This window comes from Micromesistius poutassou (genome assembly GCF_964030765.1).
Source record: "Micromesistius poutassou genome assembly, chromosome: 6".
Lineage (NCBI taxonomy): Eukaryota > Metazoa > Chordata > Actinopteri > Gadiformes > Gadidae > Micromesistius > Micromesistius poutassou.
Window position 1 is genome coordinate 20,348,168 of NC_140276.1, and position 25,547 is coordinate 20,373,714.

A 25,547-nucleotide genomic window follows, 5' to 3' on the forward strand; every position below is an offset into this window, starting at 1 on the left:
ACAGGTATTAGAGATAACAGGTAACACATCAACCAGACTATGTTCTCCGTGAGACTCAAGTTGGGTGTGCTGTCGGCCTTCTGCTGGGTCGTCGTCTCTGCTCTCCCTTGAGCTGAGTTCCCGGTCGGCTTTTAAGATGTCCGCCCGGTCGTTTCCCCCCTCCGGCCAGGTGTCCTCCATCAGGCTGATTGCGTCGAGTGAAGATGTGCTCACTGCCGCCGGCTAGTGGATGGCGGTGGTACACCCCGTCCACCACTAGTCCACGGTTCCCCCTGGTGGGGAGCGGGTTACCACACTACGTACACGCACAAACACTGAAACGCACACACACACACACGCACATACACGCACACACACATACAAGACAAACTCTGGTTTGTGTGAGTGGATGGAGCTCCAGGATTTCTATCAGTGTATTTTCTGTAAGTCTACACGGTGTTGATTTGAAACCTGTACACACACTTTTTCTGAGCACATTCAGTCCGGATGTATTATGCACAGATACAAGCCGTTTCTCAATTTGCGTTCTCGTGTGTTCTCGTGTACTTGTGTTCTCGATAAACGTCATCAGTGGTAGCCCAAGCACTGTTCCAATTCCAAGAACGTGAGTACGCGAGTACTGTCTCGATGCGTTCTCGATGAGGCCGTTCCACCGAGGATGCATCGGAGGTGACTCGTGTGGACTTGGGACCGTTAAATATCCCAGAATGCATCATCGAGTCCGCTGCTGTTCCAATTGCAGGTGCGTACTCGCGTTCTCGGAAGTCTGTACTTGAAAGTCCGGACTTGCCAAGTACGTACTTCCAAGTCCACGAGTACGTAGTCCGCGTACTTGGTATTGAGAAACGGCCACAATGTTTTAGCTCGTCTTTCTACCACAGCAAAGTTCCCTAGTGGTCGAGTTGGTGTTCGCTGTAAGCCAATTACAAGCTTACAGATGGTTTGAAACAAATATCCGGTAAGTAGAACTCCCCGTTCAATCAAAGTTGAACTGGTCTGCTATCAGACTTTTTCTCTTAAGTCAAATTTGTGTGACTAGATGGACCAAAATAGCCACAACTAATGAAGTATGCAATACAGCAAGACTCTGAGAATATGGAACACAAGTCATCCTATTAAAGATGCTAATAATAAATGTGAATTCTGTTTCACGTCGATACAACAATGTGAATCCCCTACCATGATATACATTTACCAAGTGGGGAGGTTATGGAAAAAAATATTATAGCTTCATTTTCAACATTGATAACATACATTGATAACAACATAGACCTCTGAAGAATAAGTCCCGCCTCCGAGGCTCCGGTTCCCTCGGTCAAATGTCTATGGGAAATAACATGGGGTTTTTGGATTGTCGGTGCCGTTAAAGTAGTAAACGATTATAAATGCTATTTTAACGGCACCGACAATCCAAAAAGCCAGTCGAAACTCGATGGAAAATGTGTGTAGTTCAAAACGTGACACAGCTTTTACTTCTTTGCCACCTACAGAGTTTGCTATGTACAATCATTCAAAAACCTGCGTTAGCACACTGCATGGAAGTGGGGGGAGCTTCTAGCGTAGCTTATTCAAATTCAACCTTTCGCAGCATTTCACAATGAAACATGAAAGTGTTTTGTTTTAAATGCAGCTGGTACTTTTGGAGTTATTTTCTGTCAAATGACCTCATCAACCCACATTGAGAGGGTATATTGTCTGACTTCACGAGGTCGATGTCTTCTGGGGAGAAACAGAACCCGGACCATATCTTTCTGAGCCTCAATGTACTGAAGAGGAAATAAAGATTTTGTGCACCGAACATCCCTGAGAAGGGAGTCTGAATGAGCTGAGCCCCTCGCCCAGCTCCGAGCACATAGTGCCCTTCAGTACGTTATCAACTGAAAGGCAAAGTGCCGTCGTTGACATAATGAAGTGTCATGCTGGCAGCTGAGCTGCTGTCAATTATTTTGTTTTGTATTTAGCACGTCCAAAGGAAAGAGTACCACAGAGGTCATCATAATAGGAGAGAGTACCACAGAGGTCATCATAATGGGAGAGAGTACCACAGAGGTCATCATAATGGGAGAGAGTACCACAGAGGTCATCATAATGGGAGAGAGTACCACAGAGGTCATCATAATGGGAGAGGACACATTATCACAGGGCAGTAATGGATAATGGTAGAGCAACAGATAATAATGGGACAGAGCAACACGTAACATAGAAGAGAGTCAACCATGTAGCAGGCTGGATGTTGGGGTACCATATAATCTATATATATATATATACATATGCATCATATCCTGCTTTGTTTCCAGTCTAAATAAGGAGCCCAGATGGACTCACCACCACCGCCAGGTAGGCCTGCAGCTCCACCTGATTAGATTCATCTAGCATATAGATAAGAATGACATTATCATTAAATGTAAGAGTAGATTTCTCCCATACAATCTATTTTAAGAGAGCCTGGCCAGTGTTTTTCTTACTGCAGACTGAAACAACCATAATATGATCATATGTTACCCCTGCACACAAGTATTGAAAACAAGTTTCCTATGAAAACTATTATCTTACTAATTGTCTACTAGAGTCATTCAAATGTAAGACTTGTTGTGCAATTTGACATCAGTTTGTTCTTTCTTACACAATTTTTTTTTGTCTATATCATTAAAGATTTATGTGAGAATTGTGTGATTCATCTTCTTTTGGAAATACATGTATCTAGCAGCTATCTTTTATTAATGTATGTATTCTGTGTGTGTGATAGATTCTTAGGGTATTCACCTTATTGATGTAGCCTAGCCTATATAGTAAGTTGGATATCAACTTAGTCTATTGCTGAGAAAAGTAGTGCCAACGGTGGTTTGTGTTTGTTTAATGGGCAGGTTGTGTTACTGTTGGGAAGAAAGTGAAATTAATTGCTCTGTGACGTTCGGAAACAGTCGCACCTGCAAAGCAAGCCGCTCCCACAAACCTGAAACGAAACGAAAAGCAACGCCTGAGCATATATCTGATTCCTCTTCAGTACCACCAGAGAATGACTGAGAGTAGGGACAGTAGACAGGCTCTGGTACCACGCAGTTCTGGTACTTTCACTGACAAGCCGAGAGGTAAGATAAACAAAACTGTTAGTGATGTTCTTAAGAAGAAATAAGACAAAGTTCAACTGTTGATTACAATTGATTACAACATGTGGATGTGTAGACCTAGTCCTAGCACAGAAGTGATGACAAATGATAAAATACGAATAGCCATTAAAGTGATTTGCTATTTGCAGTATTAATGTGAGTGCTTATTATGATCATCTCTTTTTAATATTGAACCCTTTCTTTTCTGAAAGGAAAATGGGCAATGAGGCGGTGGAACGTGTAGGCAGGACCCCCGTCAATGAGACGAGGGGGAGGAGGAGGAGGCGTCACAGGGACCAAGGCACTCTCCCGAACTGGTTTGACCTTGGACACGTGGAAGGTGGGATGAACACGCATGGACCGAGGGAGCTTGAGCCGCATAGCTGCCGGGTTGATTACTCACTCCACTTTGAATGATGAACCGTGGGGCCAGCTTTTTTGACTCCACCTTCAGGGGGAGGTCCCGGGTGGAGAGCCAGACCTTTTGACCCGGCCGGTACTCCGGAGCCTGGGAGTGGCGACGGTTGGAGGCGGAGGCGTAGCGGGCAGCGGCTCGGAGGAGGGCGGCCCGGGCCTGGACCCAGGTCCGGTGACATCGGCAAATGAAGGCCTGGACGGATGGGCAGGAAGCCAGAGCCGGGAACAGAGGCGGCTGGAAGCCGTAGGCACACTGGAAGGGGGAGAGACCCGTGGCGGAACTGGTCAGTGTGTTGTGGGCGTATTCTACCCCACAACCAGGACGACGGGTGCTGAGACGTCATACAGCGAAGGGACGTCTCCATCTCCTGGTTCTTCCGCTCTGTTTGGCCATTGGACTGGGAGTGGTATCCCGGGGACAGGCTGACTGTGGCCCTGAAGAGCTAGCAGAACTCCCTCCAGAAGACCGAGGCGAACTGGGGCCCCGGTCAGAGACTACGTCAACCGGGATGTCGTGGAGCCGGACGATGTGGGTCAGCAGCAGCTGGGCAGTCTCCTTGGCCGGAGCTTGGGTAATGGCACGAAGTGGGCCATCCTACTGAAGCAGTCTACCACCGTCAGTACGGTGGTGTTGCCGCTGGACGGTGGCAGACCCGTGATGAAATCCACGGAGATGTGGGACCAGGGGCGATGAGGAACCGGCAGTGGATGCAGGAGACCAGCAGGGGCCTGGAGCGTGGGCTTGTGTTGGTTGCAGGTAGGACAGGGCATTGACAAAGCCTCTGGTGTCCTCTCCCAGGGAGGACCACCAGAAGCGGCGCTGGAAGACCTCCTTGGTTCTCTGGATTCCAGGGTGGCAGGTGAGTTGGGAGCTGTGGGCCCACTGCAGACCCTCGGACCGGAGGTCAGGTGGCACGAACAGATTGGGAGGACACGAGCTGGGACCGGGCACTTCCTCCTCCGGGAAGTGCCGGGACAGGGCGTCGGGCTTCACGCTGCGGGACCCCGGCCGATACGAGAGGGTGAAGTTGAATCGGGTGAGGAAGAGCGACCAGCAAGCCTGCCAGGAGTTCTGACGTCTGGCGGACTGGATATATTCACGGTTCTTGTAATCTGTCCATACCAGAAACAGCAGCTTCATCCCCTGTTGCCAATGTCATAATTTCTTTCGGCCGGGGTGAACTGCCTAGAGAAGAAAGTGCAGGGGTGCAGCTTTTTGTCGGCGGCGACCCTCTGGGATAGGACAGCCCCGACTCCCACATCGGAGGCATCCACCTCGACCACAAACTGCCGTTCAGGATCCTGCATGACAAGAATGGGGCCGAAGTGAACCGTTCCTTTAGGGCCTGAAAGGCGTCATGGGCGGCCGACGTCCACTGGAAGGGCACTTTCGAGGAGGTGAGGGCTGTGAGGAGTTTTGATTTCAATTGATTTGGCATCTCTTAGACTGAACTTATATCACTACATTACTCTATAACTGAGAACTTTGTACATAATGTATCTTATTAGGCTTATGACATTTAAAAAAACTAATAGGCCATATATAATATATAAAATACTGTGGCGACCACTGCCGTGGACGCCTGTTCGGGTCCTGCGCAGGGGAGCATGGGAATTTGCATTGCGGTAATGGACGTTCCCGTTGTATCTGTTGGGAGGGGTTTTAGGGGTGTTTAGTAGGTGGGATAAATGGGTTAGGGGGTTGGAGTATTGTGCGGTTATCATGTTGTGTTCTTTGGGGTCGCCGCATTACTGAGAGTGTCATACATGTGTGTTGGTTGCGCTGTGTTCAATGTAAAGTGGAGTGTTCAAAATAAAGGCAACTACCGGAGTCGTGCGGTGTATGGGGCACGGAAGTTGTTTAACCATTTAAACCTGGGCTCCTGTCTCGTTCTTTCTGTGCGTCGCCAAAATACATTATTTGAATACGCCGCAAATGACAACTAATAGATTTTATTGATACTGATAAAGCAACGATTACATCATTTTAAATTGTACTTCAATAGAAAAATATTAAAATAATATTAGCAATAAAGAGTTGTAGGTAGCTTTCGCCAGAGATCATGGCTTTCTGGTACTTCAACTGTGCAAAAAACGTTAAGAACATGCAAATTAACTGATTAACGACCGCCCAGAGACTTTGAGCGACCAAGCCAGCCAGCGACCACAGCGACCACAAGCAGCCAGACGAGCGACCAACACAGCGACCAATGCGACTTACGTCGCGACGCACGTCGTTGGTCACTCAAGGAGCTCGGCCCTACTGCACCCTTACCCAGTGTGAGTGGCAGGGCGACAACAAACGCATTAACTACTGATCCAATTCAAATGACTGGATGAGGGATCATCAATGAAATAATCCTGGTAGGTGGAGCGCCTGTGCCACCTACCAGGATTATAAGAAAGCATCCTGTTTTTTTTCCCTTCTTACTGAACACACCTATTTTTGCCAGAAGGGGGCGTGCTTACACTTCTGGGCCTCCCCATTTTTGTCGATGTAGGTTCAAAACAACGTTGTACTTAACTAGTTAACAAATGATATGCGTAGTAACCAAGGCTTGACCAACCATTCAAAGAACTACTATTTTGGTCCAATTTGACAAATTTTAAAAGAAGGTTGTGGAATTGTTATGCCTGTTCGATCAGGCCAGACTAAGAGAACAACAAACACACATCTGCATACATATCAAGTGACTGATCCTGTCACTGTTCTGTTTGGCTTCAGCTTACTGCTTCAATTTATTAGAGCTTTAATGGAAACTGATAAGAAAGTTAGTCACACAATACAGGGCAAAAATATATATATAGGTCACCTAAAATCCTACATTACTTCACTCTACAACAAGAAAAAAGTCAACGCAAGTCAAACTCCATGGCAGCAGGTGAGAGCGGACCGTTACTCCAACAGGCTATAGGGCCGGCCCAGACAGGAAGTGTGTGTTGTCATCGTGGCTGTCTCCGCTCTCCAGAGCTCTGTGGACGTTCTGCCAGAAGAGTCCAGGGTGGCGGGCGGCCTGGGGCCAGCTCAGGTAGGTGCTCCTCCTCACCAGCTTCCTCATGCGGTAGTAAGGAGACAGCTGCTTCTCTGGCAGCTCTTCCAGGAAGAGCAGGATCAACACATCTTTCTTCTCATCCAGCAGACGGTAGCTGGAGACGGGACACATCACCACAAGGTCTTTAAACAGCATCCAAGCAGCTGCTCGGACAGAGACGAGAGTCATCACGTGAAGGGAAAGCTATAGCTAGGATTAGAAAGTGAAGAGATAAAGCCCTCATGGACGCTGGGCCCAGAGAGAGTGAGAACATCTGAACTGAACCAAAGATAGACGGTACAGTTGCTGGTCTCACCTGGCCATCTGGATCTCCCTGGAGCACCACTCGCTCTCCAGGTAGTGTCTGCTGATCACACAGATGGTCTTCCTACTGCCATAGATGGCCTCTGTAATGTTCTCCATGATGGACCTACCTATGGAGGTCACACGCAGATATGGGCATTATTTCAATTGCATGTATTTGAATTAAGTGTTTTAATTACCATGGGCTATTTCGTCCGTTGTATTTGGTCAGAGTGAAAGAAAATAATTTGAATCCAGATACATTTGGCCGTAGTATTTTTTGTATTTGAATACTTAATTACTTTATTAGTGTCTAACAATTAAAGGAGGTAATTATATGTTTATACTTTGCTTTTCATTTGCATTTCTTAACTCAATTTTGTAGTTTTGACTCTTGAAGTTGGTATTCGTCAGATGACCTGATGCATGACTTGCATGTGCCTGTCAAATAACAGAAGGCAGACAGTACGTGTAAAGATCTGGTCAAAGCAGGCAGCCAGCCCTACCTGGCTGGAAGTCTCGGTGGTGCAGGCAGAGTCTCCAGCCTCGCTCGTCCTCCAGCGCAGGAAGCATTTCCCTGTGGACCCAGGCTTCATCCTGGACGTTGTAGGAGATGAAAGCGTCGTAGCAATACGGCTTGTTTCTCTTCCTCTCTCTCATATCATAGAGCAAGGCCATGAGGCGGTAGTAGGCATAGACCAGACGCCAGTGCAGGAAGTGGTAGCCGAAGGCAGTGAGCAGAGTGAGCAGAACCAGGCTGGTGGTGGAAATGTAGCAGAGGAAGCTGGCGTCCATCCAGCAGGAGTGCACGTCAATGTCCAGGAACATAGTTCCCCTTTCGCTAAGGGGGTACGTGCACACGTACTGGGCGACATCAACGATCTGTGTTTGATCGCTGCTCAGCGCCCACAGCAGGAAGCCAGAGTTAGAGCAGTCACAGGTCAGAGGGTTAACAGAAAGATCTAGATACGTTAGGGCCGGGAGGAAATGGAAGATATTGTGATTGATAACAGTTAACTCGTTCTCACAGAGTTTCAAACACCTGAGGCTAGTCAGGTTCGCTTGGGCCAGGAAATCAAAATTCTTGAGGTTATTCCTGGAAAGATCCAGAACCTCTAGCTTTGAGATTGGCTGAAATAGCTCAGCATTTAGGTCTGAAAGGCCAGTTTCTCTTATGGCGAGACTCTTCAGGTGAGGTGTGGATATAAACGTGTTTACATCTACCTCAACAAGATGGAAATTCTCAGCTGTAAGGTGCTCTAGATTCTTCATTACTTTAAGAAAATGTATTGGAACATGAAAAGGCTTTGAACAATGAATACCTCTACATATTATGTCCAGATTGCTCAAAGAAGGTAAATACATCAAGTTTTGGTAATAGTTTAGATCAACCCCTTTGTAGCCTTCTGGGATATTCAGATATACAGTGAGATTTCTTAACAACTGCAGTCCACTTAAAATATTGTCCATCTGCAGTGGCAAAGACAGACTAGGACTGTTCAATCCCTCAAAACCCTTACTTTGTACGTCTTCAATTATATTGAATTTTAAACAACTGAGGGATTCCAAACTTTTAAATTCTCCTGTTCCAAAATGCTTAATGCGGTTATTACTCAAATCCAAGAACTCTAGGTTCTTAAGACCAATCTTAAAAGTGTTGTCTAATTCCCACAACATGTTATCGCTTAAATCCAAAACCTTTAGATCCTTTTGATTTTGAAAAACACACTCATCTAGTTTAACAATGTTGTTGTCTTGGAGATATAGTTCTTTGAGTCTTGTTAAATTGAAGAAATCTAAGCAGCCTACTGCAGCAATGTGGTTGGCTGACAGATATAGGATTTCAAGAGATGAGAGACTGTTAACCAGAGGCACACTGGAGAGATAGTTATCTGCCAAACGCAAGTATCTCAATCGCTTCATTGATTGTATTGAATGACTGGAGAGATTGGAGATGCGATTGGAGGATAGGTCCAACATGGTTAACTGTGAACAGTAGGCCAGCTTCTGGTCAATGTTGACAACAGAGTTATAATGCAGGTCCAGTGACCTCAGAGAGGGGATGCTGCAGGCTGTCTTTAAGAGACCTCTGTTGATCCATTTCTCTGTGTATGACAGCTCAAGATGCGTCAGTGAAACCAGACTCTCTAGGAGCTTACTCATGTCTTTGAAAGAGATGCAATGAGTTGAAGATTGAAGATGAGTTACATTCCTGAAGAAACGAGGCTCAGGTATGTCCACCTCCATGACAGGATTTGTGCAACCTCCATCAAAGCTTATCTCCTCAAGGGGGGAAAGACAGGTGTTGTGATGCTGAAGATTGTTAACCCTGTTGAAGACAATTTTAAACCCCTGAGACTAGAGGACATGTTCAGGGGCAAACGTTTAGTCTCAAAAGAGCTGAAGGAGTTATCACCAATACTTATATAATCAATGTGTGGTAGTTGTAATATGTACTGAATGTCAGTCATTTCTGTTAGCAGGTTGTCAGCTAAATCCACCCAATGTAAGCTGGACATTGATCCGAAAGTGGAGGGGAGGATGAATCTGATTCTGTTAGATCTGAGGTTCAGCACTGTGAGCTTCCACAGGCCTTCAAAGAGGTTGTTTGAGAGTTTGGTCAGTTGGTTATTACTTATGTCAAGTTCCCTTAGCTCTAGCAAATCAATAAAAGATCTGTCTTCAATATGAGCAATGCCATTAAAGGCTAGGTTTAACACTGTAAGGTTTGACAAATACCTGAAGTCATTCTTGTGAATTGCTCGGATTTGATTCATATAAATGGATAACCATGTCACACCTCTGGGAATGCCATCTGGTACAAATAAGAGTTTTCTTGCTGAACAGTCAACCTTAATACCAGCCGAGTTAGACCTATTCTCAGAGAAAGGTATGGTGCAGTTTTTTAGCAAGTAAGAAAGTGAAGGATTAAGATCAAGCATGGAAAACAGAAGTAAGACAGCTACATTTTGTAGAACCCAACATCCAACTAGGGACATGGTCTTCTTCAAAGTGATCACAGCCAGGTCCGTTTGGTAGTAATTGTGGAGTCGAGTGGAATGGTGACAAGTCCAATAGACACTACAAACACATACATGATTAATGAATAAAAAACTTAATCAATATTGTTATTATAATTGTAATAATAATCATTATCATTATTATTGCTTTTTATTTGTTAACTATTCATTCATTGCACTTTAGCCCAAAGTGAATTACAATGTGAATTACAGTTCAGAGACTTTATTCAGGTATCAGCATTTTTCTCTAGGTTGGCTACAGCTGTCGACCTTGGGGATTGAACCCAGAAGGTTTCCCTTGGGGGTTGAACCCCTAGTCCCTACACTCTTCGCCTGGTAAATTATAAATACTTTAATATAATTAATGCAAGTAAAATTACAGAAGTAGATTTTGATTGCAATACTCACACAGTTTTCCCACAGAATGTCCTCTTGTGCTAACACTGATCAACTCAACAGGATCTGATGAGACTGTAGGCGGGTTCAGAGGTTTTAAGAGGTGTTGGTTTAACTTCAGTGGGGAAGGAGGCCTGACTGCATGCTACTGATAGATCATACTGACCTTATTATTTCTTGTTTATCCAGGGGAAGTGAACTGAGCAGTGAGAACCTTTTTGACACATCACAACAATAACAATATGATCTTCATAAATACAAAATAAAAATAAGTAAGCACATATGTAAGCAACAATGGTAATTAAAAAGTAAATAGAAATAATACAAATAAAATGCAAATCAATACTAATATAGTTCTGTATTTCTAATTGATACAAGGGCACAATTAAATATTCATTATTGTAAAAAGATAAAACCTTGTCTTCTGCATTACTGTAATCATTAGTGCTTTTTGGCTAGCATGTTTAATCTGATGCTCGTCTCGATGTCAAGTCTCTCGTTAATCTGAGGCGGAAATAGCAAAGATTTGAGCTGTCCTTTGGGATCTAATCCAGTAAGTTTTGCTTGCCAGTTGATCTCCTAGTCGCTACACTTTTCATCTCGTAAATGATCAACACTTTGTTAATTTAATAAATGCATGTCAAGTTGAATGACTTTAGTATATTTTACACACATGTTGAAGTATTTCCTCTTCTGCTAACACTGATTAACTCTACAGGATCTGAACAATGGTGCATTTGCATGAGGTTTCAGAGGTCTGGTTTCACTTCCCTGGGGGAGGACTCTAGGCCTAGGCTAAATGTTATTATATCTCTTGTTTATCCATGGGAGGTGAGCAGAGGTGCACGTTTGCAGCAATGCCCTGCAACACAACCATAACAATATGATCTCCATAAACACACAAGAAAAAGAAGTAAGCACATATGTAAGCAACAATTAAATAATAATTATAATTAAAAACCGATTTCAAATAATACTATATATATATATATAATAAATAAATATTATACATTAAATAAATAATATATTATATATATTATATAATAAATAATACTATATATATATATACTTTTTTTTTATTATCACAAACTACAAAAGACTACATTTCTAAGAACTGACCAGGGTCTATCCATCACGTGAGGCGCTCGGTTAATAACGCCTCCTACTCTCAAAGCAACAGATCCCCGCCGATTCATAAGAGGGCACTGTGGACAATATCTGGACCGCGTCTTCATCCATGCTTCAAACTTTACCGGGAGGAAAACCCAAGATCACTCTCGAAACTTTGGCGGATTAACTAACCATCTCATATTAATTTAACAATGGCACAAGAATTTCACGTCTTGAGATGCTATTCATGCCAAACCTTCCAAGTACAGCAGGTAACATGACAGCAGTCGTTTAAGGCATCTACTGCATTATTTCCACTATCATTAGTGCTTGTTGGATAGCTGGAGTCCATAGTAAATTGGAGGACCATGGAGTGCCCTCAAAATGTATAGGCCTATGTATTTAATGGCGACAAACTTAATATTGCATCCACGGACAGCTTGGGTCACTTTTGTCATGTATGAGCAACACTATCATTAAGTATGAAGCGTTCAATCACTGACGTTAACGTTACTGAAGGTCTCTTAAATTGCGACTAGCGTGCTTTGCTGAGACTCCTTAATCTAAGGCTCACTTGTCACAGGTGAAAAAGGCAAAGAAATGGAGCTGTAAGATGTGCGGAGAGAAGCAGTCCGTTTTTAAGGTAGGCTTTTTATTTATCTTGCATGTTTGGGGGAAGCCACTTTAACCTATACTATACTTTTATATACGTAATTTCATTGGATTAACCACCTGTCTCACGTAATCTCGCTCATCCAGCTGCTTCTCAGTGTTAATTTAAAGGTGCTGTAGGTAAGATTCCAATTGTAAAGAGAGGAAGAGAATTTTTTTTTTTTTTTTTATAATCTCGCCACTGAGAAGACGACTGTACAATCCAGCAGGATGACTATGCCATTTCTAACCTATTACACTCAAATTATTGCTCATCAAGCTTTCCTACAGTACCTTTCTAAGTGTAGAGTAGCAGGACTTCTTTTCCCGTGACCCTCATGTGGATCGCTCTCTCCAAGGAGTTTGGGCGTGGCGCGGGGGCAGACTGCAGACGCCACGTTCAGAAGCTGAACGCCAGGCGAGGGGAGCTGGAGCAGGAGCATGTCACCTGGTCGCTAAGGTAACCACAACTCGACCCCCGCGCTCAACGGGAAACTTATTAAACTCCAACTTAAACTCATTAGCTCAAACAATCAGTTTTCATTGACACACTTTTGAGTGGTTGTCATGGTGACGTGAGCCTGGTCTGACGGTTCGTTGTGACAGGGAAAAGGAGGCGGGACCATCGTTTGGAGATGGAGCTCGGGAGGTCAGTGGGCGCGATGGGAGGCAGAGCGACGCCGAGCTGGTCAGTATCAGTCAGTTTAGTGTGGAGGCGGTCGTCATGGTGTCACAGGGAGGGAGGGAGGGAGCTCTTGAACCTGTCAGGTACACAAGGTGTTCACTGATTGGCTATTGTGTATTGTAGGCAGAGGAGAGCCGTTGGGACAAATACCTGCCGAACACGCCACAGGAAGGGGAGGAGCCTGAGGACACCGTTTACCTGAGCACAAGCCCTCTCCATGACAACGGGAATGCCAGGTCTGTTTTTGCCTCATTCCACCAGAGAGAATAGAGCTCTGCCTGAATCAAGCTCAAAAGTACTTGAACATACATGTTCAACGTATACTAATCATTACCATTGCATTTAACATTAGTTTATCTACAGAAAAAGTCAATGTAAAGTCAGGCCCGCAGTTAAAGATGGCCTTGTGTTTTTTTGAGGCATTGGCTAATGTTGGATTATGGATAAACACTAATGTGTTGATAAAGCTGAAGTTTGAAAGTTGAGGCCTTTATTATCACTCATAAACAAGTTATAACAAAACCTCAGTGGGTTTGCAAAGAACTCCCGTTCAGGATAAGGCTTCAGGTTATGTTGCAAAATGTTTGGATTCCTTCTACATGCACTGACCAATCGCAACACCCTATGCATTGGTCCTAGAAATGAGGCACCTCCCATGTTCCCCATTAACTGAACATACATTTATCTTCCTCCCGGTACTCTGAATTGACATCTTAAACATTGGTCATATCAGATGTAAAGCAGTGAGCTACTCTCCCTGCATGTTTTTTTGTTTGATTTGTATTATTTTTGTAGCTTTAACTACAGCCCCTTGGTAAATTGAATTACTAACTGTACATTAAAAAGTATTTTCTGCTCAATCTACAAGGTTTAACAACTGCTTTCTCCTCCTCGACTGTATGTCTGTATACAGCGCGCAGGCTTGATGCGGATGCTCCGCCTCGTCGTCTTCTTGTTTTGGTGGACAACCAGCGCCACACAGTGGCCTTGAATATGCACTACAGCGTTTCTACAGCTAGATGTGTTTTTGCAATGAGTCCATCTTTACGGATGCCTCAGTGGCATCAGAAGGTGTAAATGAGTAACGCATGTGGATGTCATGTCTGAGAATGTAGTCCTTTGTTTACTGCTTTTTCGACACTCCAATACACGTAGCTGTGTTCTTGATCAACGCTTCCATGTTGTACTGACAGGAAGAGGAGAAGAGCTGTAGGCAGAGCGGACGAAGGCTCCTTAAACGAAGAGATACACCACCACCGCAGAGAGGGAAAGGTAAAAGTGCTGTCCTTACGTTAAATATATCATATATATATATCATATCATTTAAGTTCTGTCATTAAGTCAAGACATGGTTTGGTCGTTAAGAGGTGCTGTTGTTAGGCCAATATCTTGGTATCTTTGATCTGCCATTTAGATTAGTTCTATCTTAAGCTCTGTCGTTCAGAGGTAGTTATCGTTAAGATGGTAACTTTTGTCATTAAAAGATGGATCCGTCATTAAGATGGTTGTCCTTAAGAGATTCTGTTAAGATGGTTCCGTTGTTGAGATGGTTACCTCTGTCATTGAGAGATGGTTCTGTTGTCATTAGGCCAACATGTTATCTACAATCTTTCACAAAATATAAATTTTCTCACCTCAATCAGCTACCAGCAATGCCCATCAGCAAGTCCTCCACTGTACAGCATCCACGCATCTCCATCAGTTCAAGCTCCAACCAAACCAGGCATGATTTTACCAGAAAAACCATCAACACAGACAATAACCAGGCGAATCCAGGTTTTACCAGAGGAACCGTCAACCCAGAAGTGAACCAAACGAAGCCTGATCTCAGCAGCTCTGGCTCTGACGGGGTTCGACTGAACAACCGACCCGGTTCATTCATGTCCTCGGCAGCAGCGCCTGTCTCTAAATGGGCCCCGTTTCTCCCTGTTTCTCATCATCATCAGCAGCAGGATGATGATGATGATGAAGAAGACGACCACAGCCGTCTGGCCTACAACATGGAGAGAAAGCCTCTTGATATGCAGAACTCTCCCTGTAGTGTTGGTAACATCAGAGAATTGGGCCACCCATCAGAGCTCCCCAAGGCAGTACGGTCACAGACTCTGCCCCCTCCTCGTCAGCCACGCCTCCCCCTCAACCCCCTGTTCAACACCTTCGACGACTTTGACGACATCTTTTAAAAAGAAAAGCTATCAGTTCATTGTTTCGGACGTCAAGAAATTAAGCATGTCGAGCATTTCCAAGAGTTTTATTGTTTATATACCGGTACTGGTTAACAAAGTATTTGCCATAAAGTGTAGCATGAGGAAAGATATCTTGCAAACAGAAGTGCACTTACTTAAGACTTATTCCAATAGCGTATGTAGTAATTATTTGTAACAACTAAGTGTCTTGTTAATATGATCAATTAATTTAATTCATTTTGAATTAAACGACACCAAATATTTGCAAACCATAATAGACCTCTGAAGAATAAGTCCCACCTCCGAGGCTCCGGTTCCCTATCAAATGTCTATGGGTAATAACATGGGGTTTGTGAATGATCGTACATAACAAACTCTGTAGGTGGCGGAGAAGTAAAAGCGTCACGTTTTGAACTACTTTCTCCACTACTTTTTGTAGTTAAAAACGTGACGCAGCTTTTACTTCTCCGCCACCTACAGAGTTTGTTATGTACGATCGTTCATAAACCCCGTGTTATTTCCCATAGACATTTGAACGAGGGAACCGGGAGCCTTGGAGGCGGGACTTATTCTTCAGAGCTCTATAGGCCACCACATTTTGTTGAACAGTGTTTGAATGAGCTCATTTGAATAAACATGTCCAATTAGAAAATCGTCTTTCACACAGTCCAATGAACATCAGCCTGGAATAGTCTACACAGAGAGAAAAACGGTTTAAGGGAAGCTCTTGCTAAGTTCTGGCAGGGAGGAGGTGGTTGCCACGACCACTACTTGGGGGGCTTGGAGTAGTGGATGGTGTCCAGCGCGGCTCCGATGTCATAGACCTTGGTCTGCAGGAGGCGGGTCAGCCAGCCTCCATCGTCGCTGAAGCCCATGGATAGCATCTGGGACAGGGACTCCACCAGTCTGGGGTCCGCCTCTGCAAGACATTAGCCATTAGCCATTAACGTCCTATAGCCCATGGATCCAGTACTGGGAGTCAAGGCAGCAAACTGAAATAGCATGTGTATAGGACATACAAGTTTAGCTTTAGCCGTATTTTGTACCACAAAATACTTAACCAGGCTGTGGAGTATAAACCAGGCTTCAAGGTACAATATGTAACATCGACGCAGTGTTTAATACGGCTTCTGCAGTCCAAATTCACGGAGCCGTCTCCACCCCGGCCCCTCCTCCCAGAACTCAACTTAAGCGGGTTGCCAAGTTGAGGACACTAAAATAAATAAGCGCATGACGAGCTGAGCGCAACACTATTTTGATAATAACAAGCAACGTTGTGTCTTACACAGTAAGTTGAACAGCTCATGTATACTTTTTGCTATGTATTGTTTGCAAATTATAGAGACAGCTCATATGGCATCCGTCTTGAAATCCTTCTGGGCTCTGAGCTGTCACCATCTTTCAAAAGCAACTCCAAGATGAACCTGTATAATAGCAGTTTTGGTCATGGAATTTTTTTGAAAGAACAAGGCAGGTGGAATCTAGGACAATCTCATGAATCCAGTTAGTATGCTCCCATGAATGCAGCATGCTGTGTTTATGTGCCAATTTGTTTCATACCTGGTGACCAGGGATACTCATAGAATAGTAAATCATAACACAGGCCAAAACAAAAATCATCTGACCGGGAAAGGGAATTTCCATGGATAACATTTTGGCTGTAGCATTGTTGTCAAAAAAGCCTGTATATTATACATCATATTGTGGTCATTTTATGATTAGGTACAGTACATTTGTCCATTAAAGAATCCATGTGTTTCCCCTTCATCATGTAAGCTCTGTCTAGCCCCCCTTCCTGTTCCTTAACGCTAACCTTTGTGCCTGGGTTAGCGGTCACGAGGGAGCAGAGATCCCCTTATGCATTCTGCTACTAGATGAGAATACAGGAGACTCTGTCCTTTAAGTAAACAATATTTGATTTGATCATTGACAATTATAATCTCATAGTGGTGACTTCTCAGTTGGACACTTTGACCCTTGACCACCCAAAGGGTGTCAGCGAAAAGGCATAATCAACAAATGGCAGTTAGAGAAACAGAATGTGAAAATACAATTTTCCCATTACAAGCTCCTTTAAGGAAGCAGAGTTGTTGAAGGTTGAAGTGTCGGCTATAAGTGAGGCCTAACAAGACTGTATGGTCTTCACTGTGAACCAGTGCTGACGAGTAGCGTCGCAACTTCAAAACTTTGTTTGACCCAGCTGGAGGAGACCGCAGGAGACTAGGGGCTCACTCACACCACATTAGGAGGCAATGTGTCACTTCATGGCCCAATAGTGAGACGTCATGTTTTGAACTTAAACCACTCCTTAATGGCAGGGTTGTACAGGAGAACAACACAGTGGCAACCAGTCTCTCTCTCTCAGTCCATTTTCAAAGTTGCTCGATAAACAGCAGAATGGTACAATGCTTACATTACATGGTATTACCATGTAACATTACATGGTAATACCATGTAACGTAAGCATTTTATCATTCTGCTGAACCTGGTTTACCATGATGGTATACAAGGTTCTTCTTCATGGGGCCACCGCCGCAGCTTAAACACACTTCCCCGATTCAAATGAATGGTTGAACCGGTGTTTTCGCCCGGCGGCGCCTGATTCGGTGTGTATCTGCCCTAAGCCAGGCTCAACCAGGCTGGATGTGTAGAAGTCGCAGGTACCTTCTGGGAGGTGTGGGTAGAGGGCAGCCTCCCGCAGCCCTGTGGGGACCTCCTGGCCCTCGGAGGGGGTGCCTATCAGGGACTGCAGCTCTCCAGTGGATGGATCCACTTCCTTTGGAGTCAAGTGGGTCCACTCTTCCTCTTCTGTCTCCTTGGTGGCCTGGGAGAAAGCATTAAGCCATTAATCAACCATGAAGCATGACACATCGCTAGTCAAAAACATCTAACCAATGACATGAAGCACATATATTTATAGTTAAAAGAAAGTACTTTGTCAGAGTGAATGCTTCCGAGACTGTTTGGCTTGTCGACATCCATCTGCCCACTCCTGGCCCCTGCTCCGTCTGGGCCCATGGTGGCCCCGTCAGCTTGGGCCATGGGAGGTGCAGGGGCCCCCGACTGGGCGCTGGTTGCTGGGGGGGTCACCTTGGTGGTGAAGCCGCCGTGCTCCACGTCGATGTCCACGTCGATGCCTGGACCAGAGAACAGGATGCTAATGTTGACGTGTCTCGTGGAGATGCGTGTCCTTGTGCCACCGTTAATGTTTTAAATTGAATGACGGCGTAATGCTTGTTGGAACTATAGTGAAGACGCCAGTAACAATGTTAATGTTGACGCTGGTGAGGTGGAAAAATTCACGTCTTCACTAGTATTTTCACTCACGTTAGCAGCTGAAGGGGAGTGAAGAAGCTAGAAAAGCTGCTCAACCAGCCTGGCAGAAAGGTTATTGCTTTGTTTCTAGAGATTCCTGACATAGCCAGAAAGCACTGCGGGTTTGAATAGCAGGTATGTTTTAAATTATATTGAAGAGGTTCAGGTTTACTAGATGGAGGTGTGTGCGTGTGCGTGTGTGTGTGTACAGCTGTACATATATGTACTGTAAGAATTGTGAGGTGTTTTAAAATAAAGGCCAGAGGGCACGCCTGTTTACCTAATGGGCTCAACATGGCCGCCACTCCCTCGCCAATGTTCTTCAGGAATTCAGCGTTGGCCTGAGAATATCCTTCAGGGGGCGACAAAAACGACAAAAATCATACTTTAATCAGGTTAACAGTAACTCTCTTAGTGTACAATCATTCTATTCATATCTTTTGCCCTTTTATAATCATATCAAAGTGCATGTTAGGTTGTCCCTGGGGGAAATATTATTGTGGTATGTTCTCAGTTGACTTATGATGATGATGACAAACAACCTTGTATCCCCTTCTGTAAAGCCAACATTAGAACCAACACCAGATAATAATGCATACAATAATAATGTTGTTTTTTCAAGGGCTGCACTAAACCTAACCTATCCAAGGAGTCAACTAAGGCTGAAGCTGTGTCGTTTTTCTGGGGGCTGGCCCTGAACTAATGACCCCCAAGACTCACCAGATGAGCCGGGGGTGCCGGAGGACGGTGGGCTGGTGGAGGTACCAGGGGCGGCGGTGGACTGGGTCCCACAGGGGAACTGGTCCCCGGCGGCCCCTGGCTTGGTCGGGGGCTGAGCTCCGTTCCGATGTCTCATCTTCCTCATCCACTTGCCCCTAGGAAACCACTGGAGTGGTCACACACAACCCAGACACATGGTTATTTTCAAAGAGCCCCCGGAAACAAAATAAGCTAGCGAAACAGATGATCTAAACAGGCTCTAAACAGCTTAGTTAACTAGCAAAGCAGAAGCTTTCTCTCCAAACAGATTATGTAGAAAGCTAACTCTCCAAACGGGTTGTCTAAATATATGTTCTATGTATATTCTTCAACATTTATTGACTTGATGTATTTTGCACCGTTGGGTGCGTACGGTCATTTCGATCCTCGGTATGTCCCGTACATATTGCTGCATTGACCTCAAACATTAAAGGCGTTGACTAAAGCGGCGGGCTGGAGGCGGGCTGGAGGCGGGCGGTGCGTACCTCCATCAGGTTGGCCAGGGGGTGCCAGATGGGCAGCAGGGGGTGCTCGCGGTGCAGACCCTTGGCCTGGCAGGTGGAGCACAGGTCGTAGTCGGGACACACCGTGCACTTGAAGCGCGTGCCGGCCACCGGGCCCTCGCAGCCGTCGCACGTGACGTTGGGGTGCACGGGGGGCTGGCCAGGGTGGGGAGGGGGCGGGCCAGGGTGGGGAGGGGGCGGGGCGTGAGGGCCGGGAGGGGGGGGGAAGGTGAAGGGCGGGATTCCACCGGGGAAGGCGTGGAGCGGGAACTCACGCCGGTGCTCCTTCTTCTCTGGAATACGAGTCAAAGAAAACTTTATGAGTAGACTGCTGTAGTGTTCTTAACAAAACAAATACATAATTGAACCAATTAAAATAGCAAGAAGCAGTGTGTGTGTGTGTGTGTGTGTGTGTGTGTGTGTGTGTGTTACCTTTAATGAACAGGCGGAAGGTGTTGTCCTGCAGGACAGTGAGCGCCATTCTCAGCTCATCGTCAGAGGAGAAGGCGATCATGTCGCCGTCTTCATCTACAACCAAACAATCAGACGTCATTAAAGGGCGATAACACAAAAAACAACAACAACATCAAAAGCTCTGTTTTGAGACTAGAGGTGGATTAGATGGTTTGGGGTAATATGATTTCTGAGTGTTTATTTCTATTAACAGTGATTCAGCCTGTTAGTCTTATTTTATCTTCTAGACGGAGTAATAGCCTACGTTTGGTATAACAAGGAAGTAGCTTCAGCCCTCATTAATAAACTCATGGACGCAGGACGGCCTATCAACATGCGTAGGGTTGCAAAACAGGGAAATACTGAGTCGCATGTTATTGGACCACATAAGGCAGGGAAGGATCCTGACACCAAAAAGAAAAGGAAGACACATGAAAGCTTTGAAACTGCTTAGAATAAAACAACAAACACCATATAGGCTACATGGCAAGTTTATGCACACGATTTGATACGCATATGTTATAACGTTAGCTGGGCTATGTCTTACAGCATGTTTCCGAAAAATACAGGCTTTTTAGACACATTTGAAACTCACCTCGATAGTACATCTGGAAGCCGATGTTACGGAGATTGGAGAATACGTCTACGACCTTCTTGCTCAGATACTCAAAACTGGTAGAATCCCCTTCATCGACAGCAAAGCGACGGATCTCTTTATGGACGTCGTCTTTGCCCAGAAGATAGGCTTTTACTGTCACTGACATGACGGCGATTCCTCGGTCGCTGCTCGCTTGTTGCGCAGTAGAAATATTACAAGGGCCTCGGCTGTTGCACTTCGTACTCGAAAATGACCCTTTCACTGTTGGCACAGAATGATCCCTTCCTCGTGATGGGAAACATTTATACTGCAGAAACTTTAGTGGGCGGGACTTCTCACAAGCACTGATATGTAAACAAATGGGCGTGGCCAATAGTGCTGGACCAATGGGAGCAGGAGGAATGACAAAGCACTTTCCGAAGGGGAATTTCCTCCACATGAAGTCATGTCACCGCAGGTCACATGATGGGAGGAGGTTATTACGTGAGTGTTATTATTGTTTGCAAAAACAGGATAGACTACACTAGCATAGCTCGACTTGGCTCTGTTATTCAACACGTCTCCTCCCTCTCACCCGGCTGACTGTGACTCGCATTTTGTTGGTGATTCATCGTAGAAACAGCGAGCTTACCCTAGAAGCATCTGGAAGGTAGTGGAAGGTAGTGGAAGACTTCTACAGGTGGATCTTTATTTTAGTAGAAAACTCCCAAAACGCCTCTAATGACCATAAAGCTCTAGGATAAAAGGCAATCGCGATGAATTAACCTCTGTGTGGATTCTGTATGCTTTGGTATTATATATGAAATAACATTCCCTTAAACTTGAGTAATTATTCCTTTATGAACACATATATACATATACATATATCAAAAAATTATATAATTTATATAATGGTGAAAACATTTTATTTGAACTTTATGTCAGATGATGTAATAGTGGAGGGGGAATTCAGGGGGGAATTCAGCGTCCCACGTAAAATAATTATATTTTATATATATATAATTATATAAAATAATAATAGTGTTCTATATGTATCTATGTTGTCTTATTAACTTATTTCAGTTAAGGTAACATAACAGTTACAATTGTTCAAAAAGCAACAAGTTAATCATTTATTCACGAGAGAGCTGGTGAATATATTGTGGTCCATCTTTATCAAGCAAACATCGTGAATTTGTTCACGTTTCGCCGGAATCCATCATCGCAGACACTGAACACAAACTAATCCTATTTTAATCCTTGTTTAAACTACTTTAACTAATCCAGGGTTAAAACAAAGATGTGCAACGCATCTCTGATTAATTATAAACCAGTTTAAACCTAGATTTACTAACCCTAGATTAACCCTAAACCAGGATTAATTTAATCCATGTTGGTGCAACCCAGCCTAAGTGTTTTGGGTTTAGAGTTATAGTTAGGAGGGGCGTGTTATCCCCATGGTTACGACCGACGGCAATTATGTAATATATATATATATATATATATATATATTGTACCGTCGGTGCGTTATAATGAGCAATGTGTTTCAAAGTCTTCATACTTCAATACAGTGTGGCCCCATAGGAACCTGACTGACGTGAAGGAAGGGGTCGTTCACACCAAATCACGCGATACTTTTTCACGTCAGGAACACGGGAAGCTGTCGGCGCGATGTCTCCGTGGATGTGTTCATGACATGTGGAGCTCTCTTTGCGGTGGTTGATGTTGATTGACGTCCACTCCTGTTCGTCTCACTCACTAGGCCCGCTGTACCGTGCCCGAGTACGTCTGCCCCCTAAAGTCTAGATCGCTTGGCCAGTGTGAGCACGCCACCCGTACTCCAGTACAGTTCAGTCCCGTGGCCACACGCAACCGGAGCTGGGTGACGTATCGTCCACGCGACCCTTCTTCCCCGCAATCATTTTAAACATGGCGGCAAGCGGTTCACGAGTGGGCTCACGTTGGTTCGACAGCGAAGTTGAGTGTCTGATAGACATTTGGGCCGACGACAGTATTCAGTCGCAGCTGGAGAAGACCCACAAGAATTCGGAGGTATTTGGGGAAATCCGTGACCATCTAGAACGCCTCGGACACCACCGCACAGTGGCACAGTGTCGGGACAAAGTGAAGAAGCTGAGGATCCAGTACCTGAAAGTGCGGGACGCACTGCGCAGGTCCGGCTCCTCGGCGGAGGAGAAGGACCGGTTCCAGTGGTACGACGCGGTGGACCAGATCATTGGCCACAAACCCAGCAGCGAGCCGACAGTGTTGGAGTCGGCTCCGGTGTGTTCCAGGTTGGAATGCCCGACGGAGGACAACAAGCCGGGAACCCCATTGAGCGGTGGGTCACGTTAGACTGTTAACTTAAGCTTGTATCGTGCATGTTTATTTAAAAATGGGTCATTTGTCTGGTTTGCATAACGTCTGATACGACGAGATTTAGCATTTGCTTGCATTTTATTTATATTTTGCATGTCGGTAGTAGCATAGTAACGGTTTAGTTACTGCTATTCTCTGCAAGTACCCCTGACTGCAGCCCGCAGACTCAATGTGGGCGGAGTCAAACGTTTTACTCCGCCCACATTGAGCTCCGCCCCGATAAATGCAAAGGAAATGCACCATCTAGTGGTGGAAATAGTGCAATACATGCATCAAGGATAAAATCTCGAACAGGGAAGCCTTTTACACTTATTAAACAGGCAAATTTGTGATACGACGATTGTATTCATGTAAATAAAAAAGACTCAATAAAAAAATGAGTTAACTTAAAATTCAATCATAGCATACTGTCTCTCATAAACAGGACATTGTCTTGTATAATAAATAGAAATTTCTAAGTTTATTTATTTTTTATAAATGTTGACACATTGCATTTTCTTTGTCAATGCATAATAAAGTAGTAGCCTACTATGTTGATGAGTGTTAAAATATACCAGCTGTCTCCCAAGGGCCCGCCCTCAGATCTACAGACAGATTAAAGCAGTAGCTAAGAGAAGTCCTGTAGCCGTCTGTGAGAGCTGCAGGCCCAGCTGCCCATGACCTCAGAGTCAAAATAAGATTTGGTGAACTATGAAGGGTCCACTGTGACCCCTGTATGACCTTAACAGATGTAATGTGAGGAATAACCAAGTGACCACATCTAATTGCACCTTAGACCATGAGTTATTATTATTATGGACCACTAATATATGTGCCATTTCTTCTCTGAGTATGATGTCTGAATTATTTCTTCTGTTTTAATTAGCCAGCATCTTGGGGAGTTCAGAATGGTATCATGTATGGGTCAAATGGATTGGCTTCATATGTAAATATCTTACATAAGTTGCAATCACAAAAATTGTCCCACATTAGGGCAACTCACCCTACATTTAAAACTAACCAATTGTTCGTCCAGGGGAGTAGGTCCCCAGGGGAGACTCCCCCAGAGGGTCACTTGAGGACCTAATCCCTAATGTGTTTGCAGCTATGCATTTAAAATCTGTGAATAGTATAGTGCCATGTGCCTCTGCAAACAATGTTTATATTTCTGTTTACAAATGTCCCCCCTTTGCTTTGATAGACTCATCACTGTGCCCGGAGGAGGAGGACACCAACGCCCTCGCCAGGAGCCCTTCTTCAGCCGGCACCCCACCGACCTCCAGCGGCCCTGTGACGAGGCTTCCAACCTCCAGCAGGAAGAGGAAGAGGAGGACCACCGCACGCAGTGACGCCACCAGCGACATCATGGGGACCTTCCTTGACCTGCAGAGGCAGCAGCATACAGAGCACATGGAGGCGGAGCGGCTGCGGCACAGTCGCGAGATGGAGATGTTCGCTGGGTGGATGTCGACACAGAGGGAGATGGAGGAGCGCCGACAGCAGGAGAACAGGAATATGTTCCAGCAGCTGTATGCTGCCCTAACCCGTACAGACCGCCCCCCAACTACCACCACTTTTGAGGCGTAGTTTTGAAGCCCTGCACCATGCACATTTATGGTGCATTTCCACCTGAGGGTGCGGGTCGGTTCAGTCTGCAAAGGTGCGGCACGGGTCGCGTTTCCACCGCCCAAAGTGGGCGTGACCCGGACTGAGCCGTACTCAACTCGCAGTGCTCCTCCGTTGAGGTACTGAGATGCCTGAAAGGGTGCCGACAAATTTGAGCTACACACGCCGTCCGTTGATTGGTTGACAGAATCGTCCCTTCCGTGCGACAGGGGGATAACAAACAAACACAGTACCCGCAAGGTATTTCTGGACAACGGCGAAAGCTTCGTTTATTGAAGAAAATGTTGCGCAAAAGTTTTCCGTCCTTCTTGGACGTCCTACATTGTGCGCATTCTTCTTTTTCCTTGGATTTATTAGCAGGCTACACTCTGTCAGGCTGCTATGAGATCACGATAATTACGTAGCTGCTGCGGCTATCGCCATCCGGCTTAAACCCCGCCCTACCATAAAGGTATTGGCGGCGGTGGAAACGCAAGCTGTAACTGAGCTGGGCTATACCGCACCCTCACTACTGGGCTGAGGCGTGCTGGGTCGAAGCGTACCGGTCGGTGGAAATGCGCCATTGAAGCCCTCAAAGACTGCCTTTATATTTTATCGATTGCAATTTATTTTGTGTATGCATTTTCGTATCTTTTTAATTTCATTACCACACCAGCACAACTTTTCAGGTGTAGGTTTGTGTAGCATTTATTCTGTACCTTGCACATTTCGTTTTTAAGAGTGCCTTTATATTTTAATTTGTATTGTTTGCATATTTTCTTATTCAATAGTTTTCTACTTAATTTATATTTGTAAATACAACGTTTTTGCAATTTACCAATTTACGGTCAGTTATTTGTAGAACTGCCCGGTGTTTGTTATGACGTGGGTGATAAGGTAAAGAAGGGTACAGCATCAACCTTTATTTCCTAGATTTATTTTTCAGTTTTTAAGTATTAAAGAAATATATAAACCTCATCATGTATAGAAACACGTAAAACATTAAATGGTGCACAATTTCTCAAGTTATACAGCATGAAGGTCCACACATTTCTTGTAAATAACTTATT

General features: G+C 44.8%; 4 protein-coding genes across 5 annotated transcripts; 2 read left to right on the forward strand and 2 right to left on the reverse strand.

The window, feature by feature from the left end:
- Positions 1 to 6,413: 6,413 nt before the first annotated feature.
- LOC311345513 (uncharacterized protein) lies at positions 6,414 to 10,321 on the reverse strand. The gene is given in 5 exon segments (XM_084469935.1): positions 6,414 to 6,671; positions 6,873 to 6,990; positions 7,366 to 9,150; positions 9,153 to 9,940; positions 10,290 to 10,321. Coding segments are annotated over 4 exon segments (2,847 nt in total). The 5' UTR covers positions 9,859 to 9,940; positions 10,290 to 10,321; the 3' UTR covers positions 6,414 to 6,433.
- A 1,207-nt stretch (positions 10,322 to 11,528) lies between these two features.
- On the forward strand, positions 11,529 to 15,569 carry mrnip (MRN complex interacting protein). Of its 2 annotated transcripts, none has more exons than XM_084469468.1 (7): positions 11,529 to 11,657; positions 11,969 to 12,028; positions 12,396 to 12,496; positions 12,643 to 12,724; positions 12,845 to 12,957; positions 13,915 to 13,993; positions 14,365 to 15,569. In XM_084469468.1, exons 1-7 carry the CDS (start codon positions 11,598 to 11,600, stop codon positions 14,902 to 14,904), a joined length of 1,035 nt encoding a protein of 344 aa, XP_084325594.1. In that variant the 5' UTR covers positions 11,529 to 11,597; the 3' UTR covers positions 14,905 to 15,569. The 2 variants fall into 2 exon arrangements, with proteins under 2 accessions (XP_084325594.1, XP_084325595.1); XM_084469469.1 differs by having other exon boundaries at positions 12,643 to 12,685.
- Positions 14,957 to 20,805, reverse strand: sqstm1 (sequestosome 1). Its single transcript, XM_084469467.1, has 8 exons — positions 20,533 to 20,805; positions 19,917 to 20,012; positions 19,467 to 19,777; positions 18,943 to 19,108; positions 18,503 to 18,574; positions 17,842 to 18,044; positions 17,572 to 17,731; positions 14,957 to 15,826 (listed from the first exon to the last, which is right to left on the reverse strand). Exons 1-8 carry the CDS (start codon positions 20,699 to 20,701, stop codon positions 15,675 to 15,677), a joined length of 1,329 nt encoding a protein of 442 aa, XP_084325593.1. The 5' UTR covers positions 20,702 to 20,805; the 3' UTR covers positions 14,957 to 15,674.
- A 1,382-nt stretch (positions 20,806 to 22,187) lies between these two features.
- Positions 22,188 to 24,462, forward strand: LOC311345420 (uncharacterized protein). Its single transcript, XM_084469819.1, has 2 exons — positions 22,188 to 22,855; positions 24,074 to 24,462. The coding sequence occupies exons 1-2, from the start codon at positions 22,444 to 22,446 to the stop codon at positions 24,457 to 24,459; spliced, it is 798 nt and encodes a 265-aa protein (XP_084325945.1). The 5' UTR covers positions 22,188 to 22,443; the 3' UTR covers positions 24,460 to 24,462.
- Positions 24,463 to 25,547: the final 1,085 nt, after the last annotated feature.

Bases quoted from the DNA above. Each gene is read 5' to 3' on its own strand.
- mrnip (XM_084469468.1), top strand. From the start codon at position 11,598: ATGGCACAAGAATTTCACGTCTTGAGATGCTATTCATGCCAAACCTTC. The intron at 12,029-12,395 runs GTAGGCTTTTTA...GCTCTCTCCAAG, and splicing joins AGAAGCAGTCCGTTTTTAAG to GAGTTTGGGCGTGGCGCGGG. The intron at 13,994-14,364 runs GTAAAAGTGCTG...CACCTCAATCAG, and splicing joins ACCACCGCAGAGAGGGAAAG to CTACCAGCAATGCCCATCAG.
- sqstm1 (XM_084469467.1), bottom strand. From the start codon at position 20,701: ATGTCAGTGACAGTAAAAGCCTATCTTCTGGGCAAAGACGACGTCCAT. The intron at 19,778-19,916 runs GTAACACACACA...CTCGTATTCCAG, and splicing joins CTTCCGCCTGTTCATTAAAG to AGAAGAAGGAGCACCGGCGT. The intron at 19,109-19,466 runs GTACGCACCGCC...TGACCACTCCAG, and splicing joins CCCTGGCCAACCTGATGGAG to TGGTTTCCTAGGGGCAAGTG.
- LOC311345420 (XM_084469819.1), top strand. From the start codon at position 22,444: ATGGCGGCAAGCGGTTCACGAGTGGGCTCACGTTGGTTCGACAGCGAA. The intron at 22,856-24,073 runs GTGGGTCACGTT...TTGCTTTGATAG, and splicing joins GCCGGGAACCCCATTGAGCG to ACTCATCACTGTGCCCGGAG.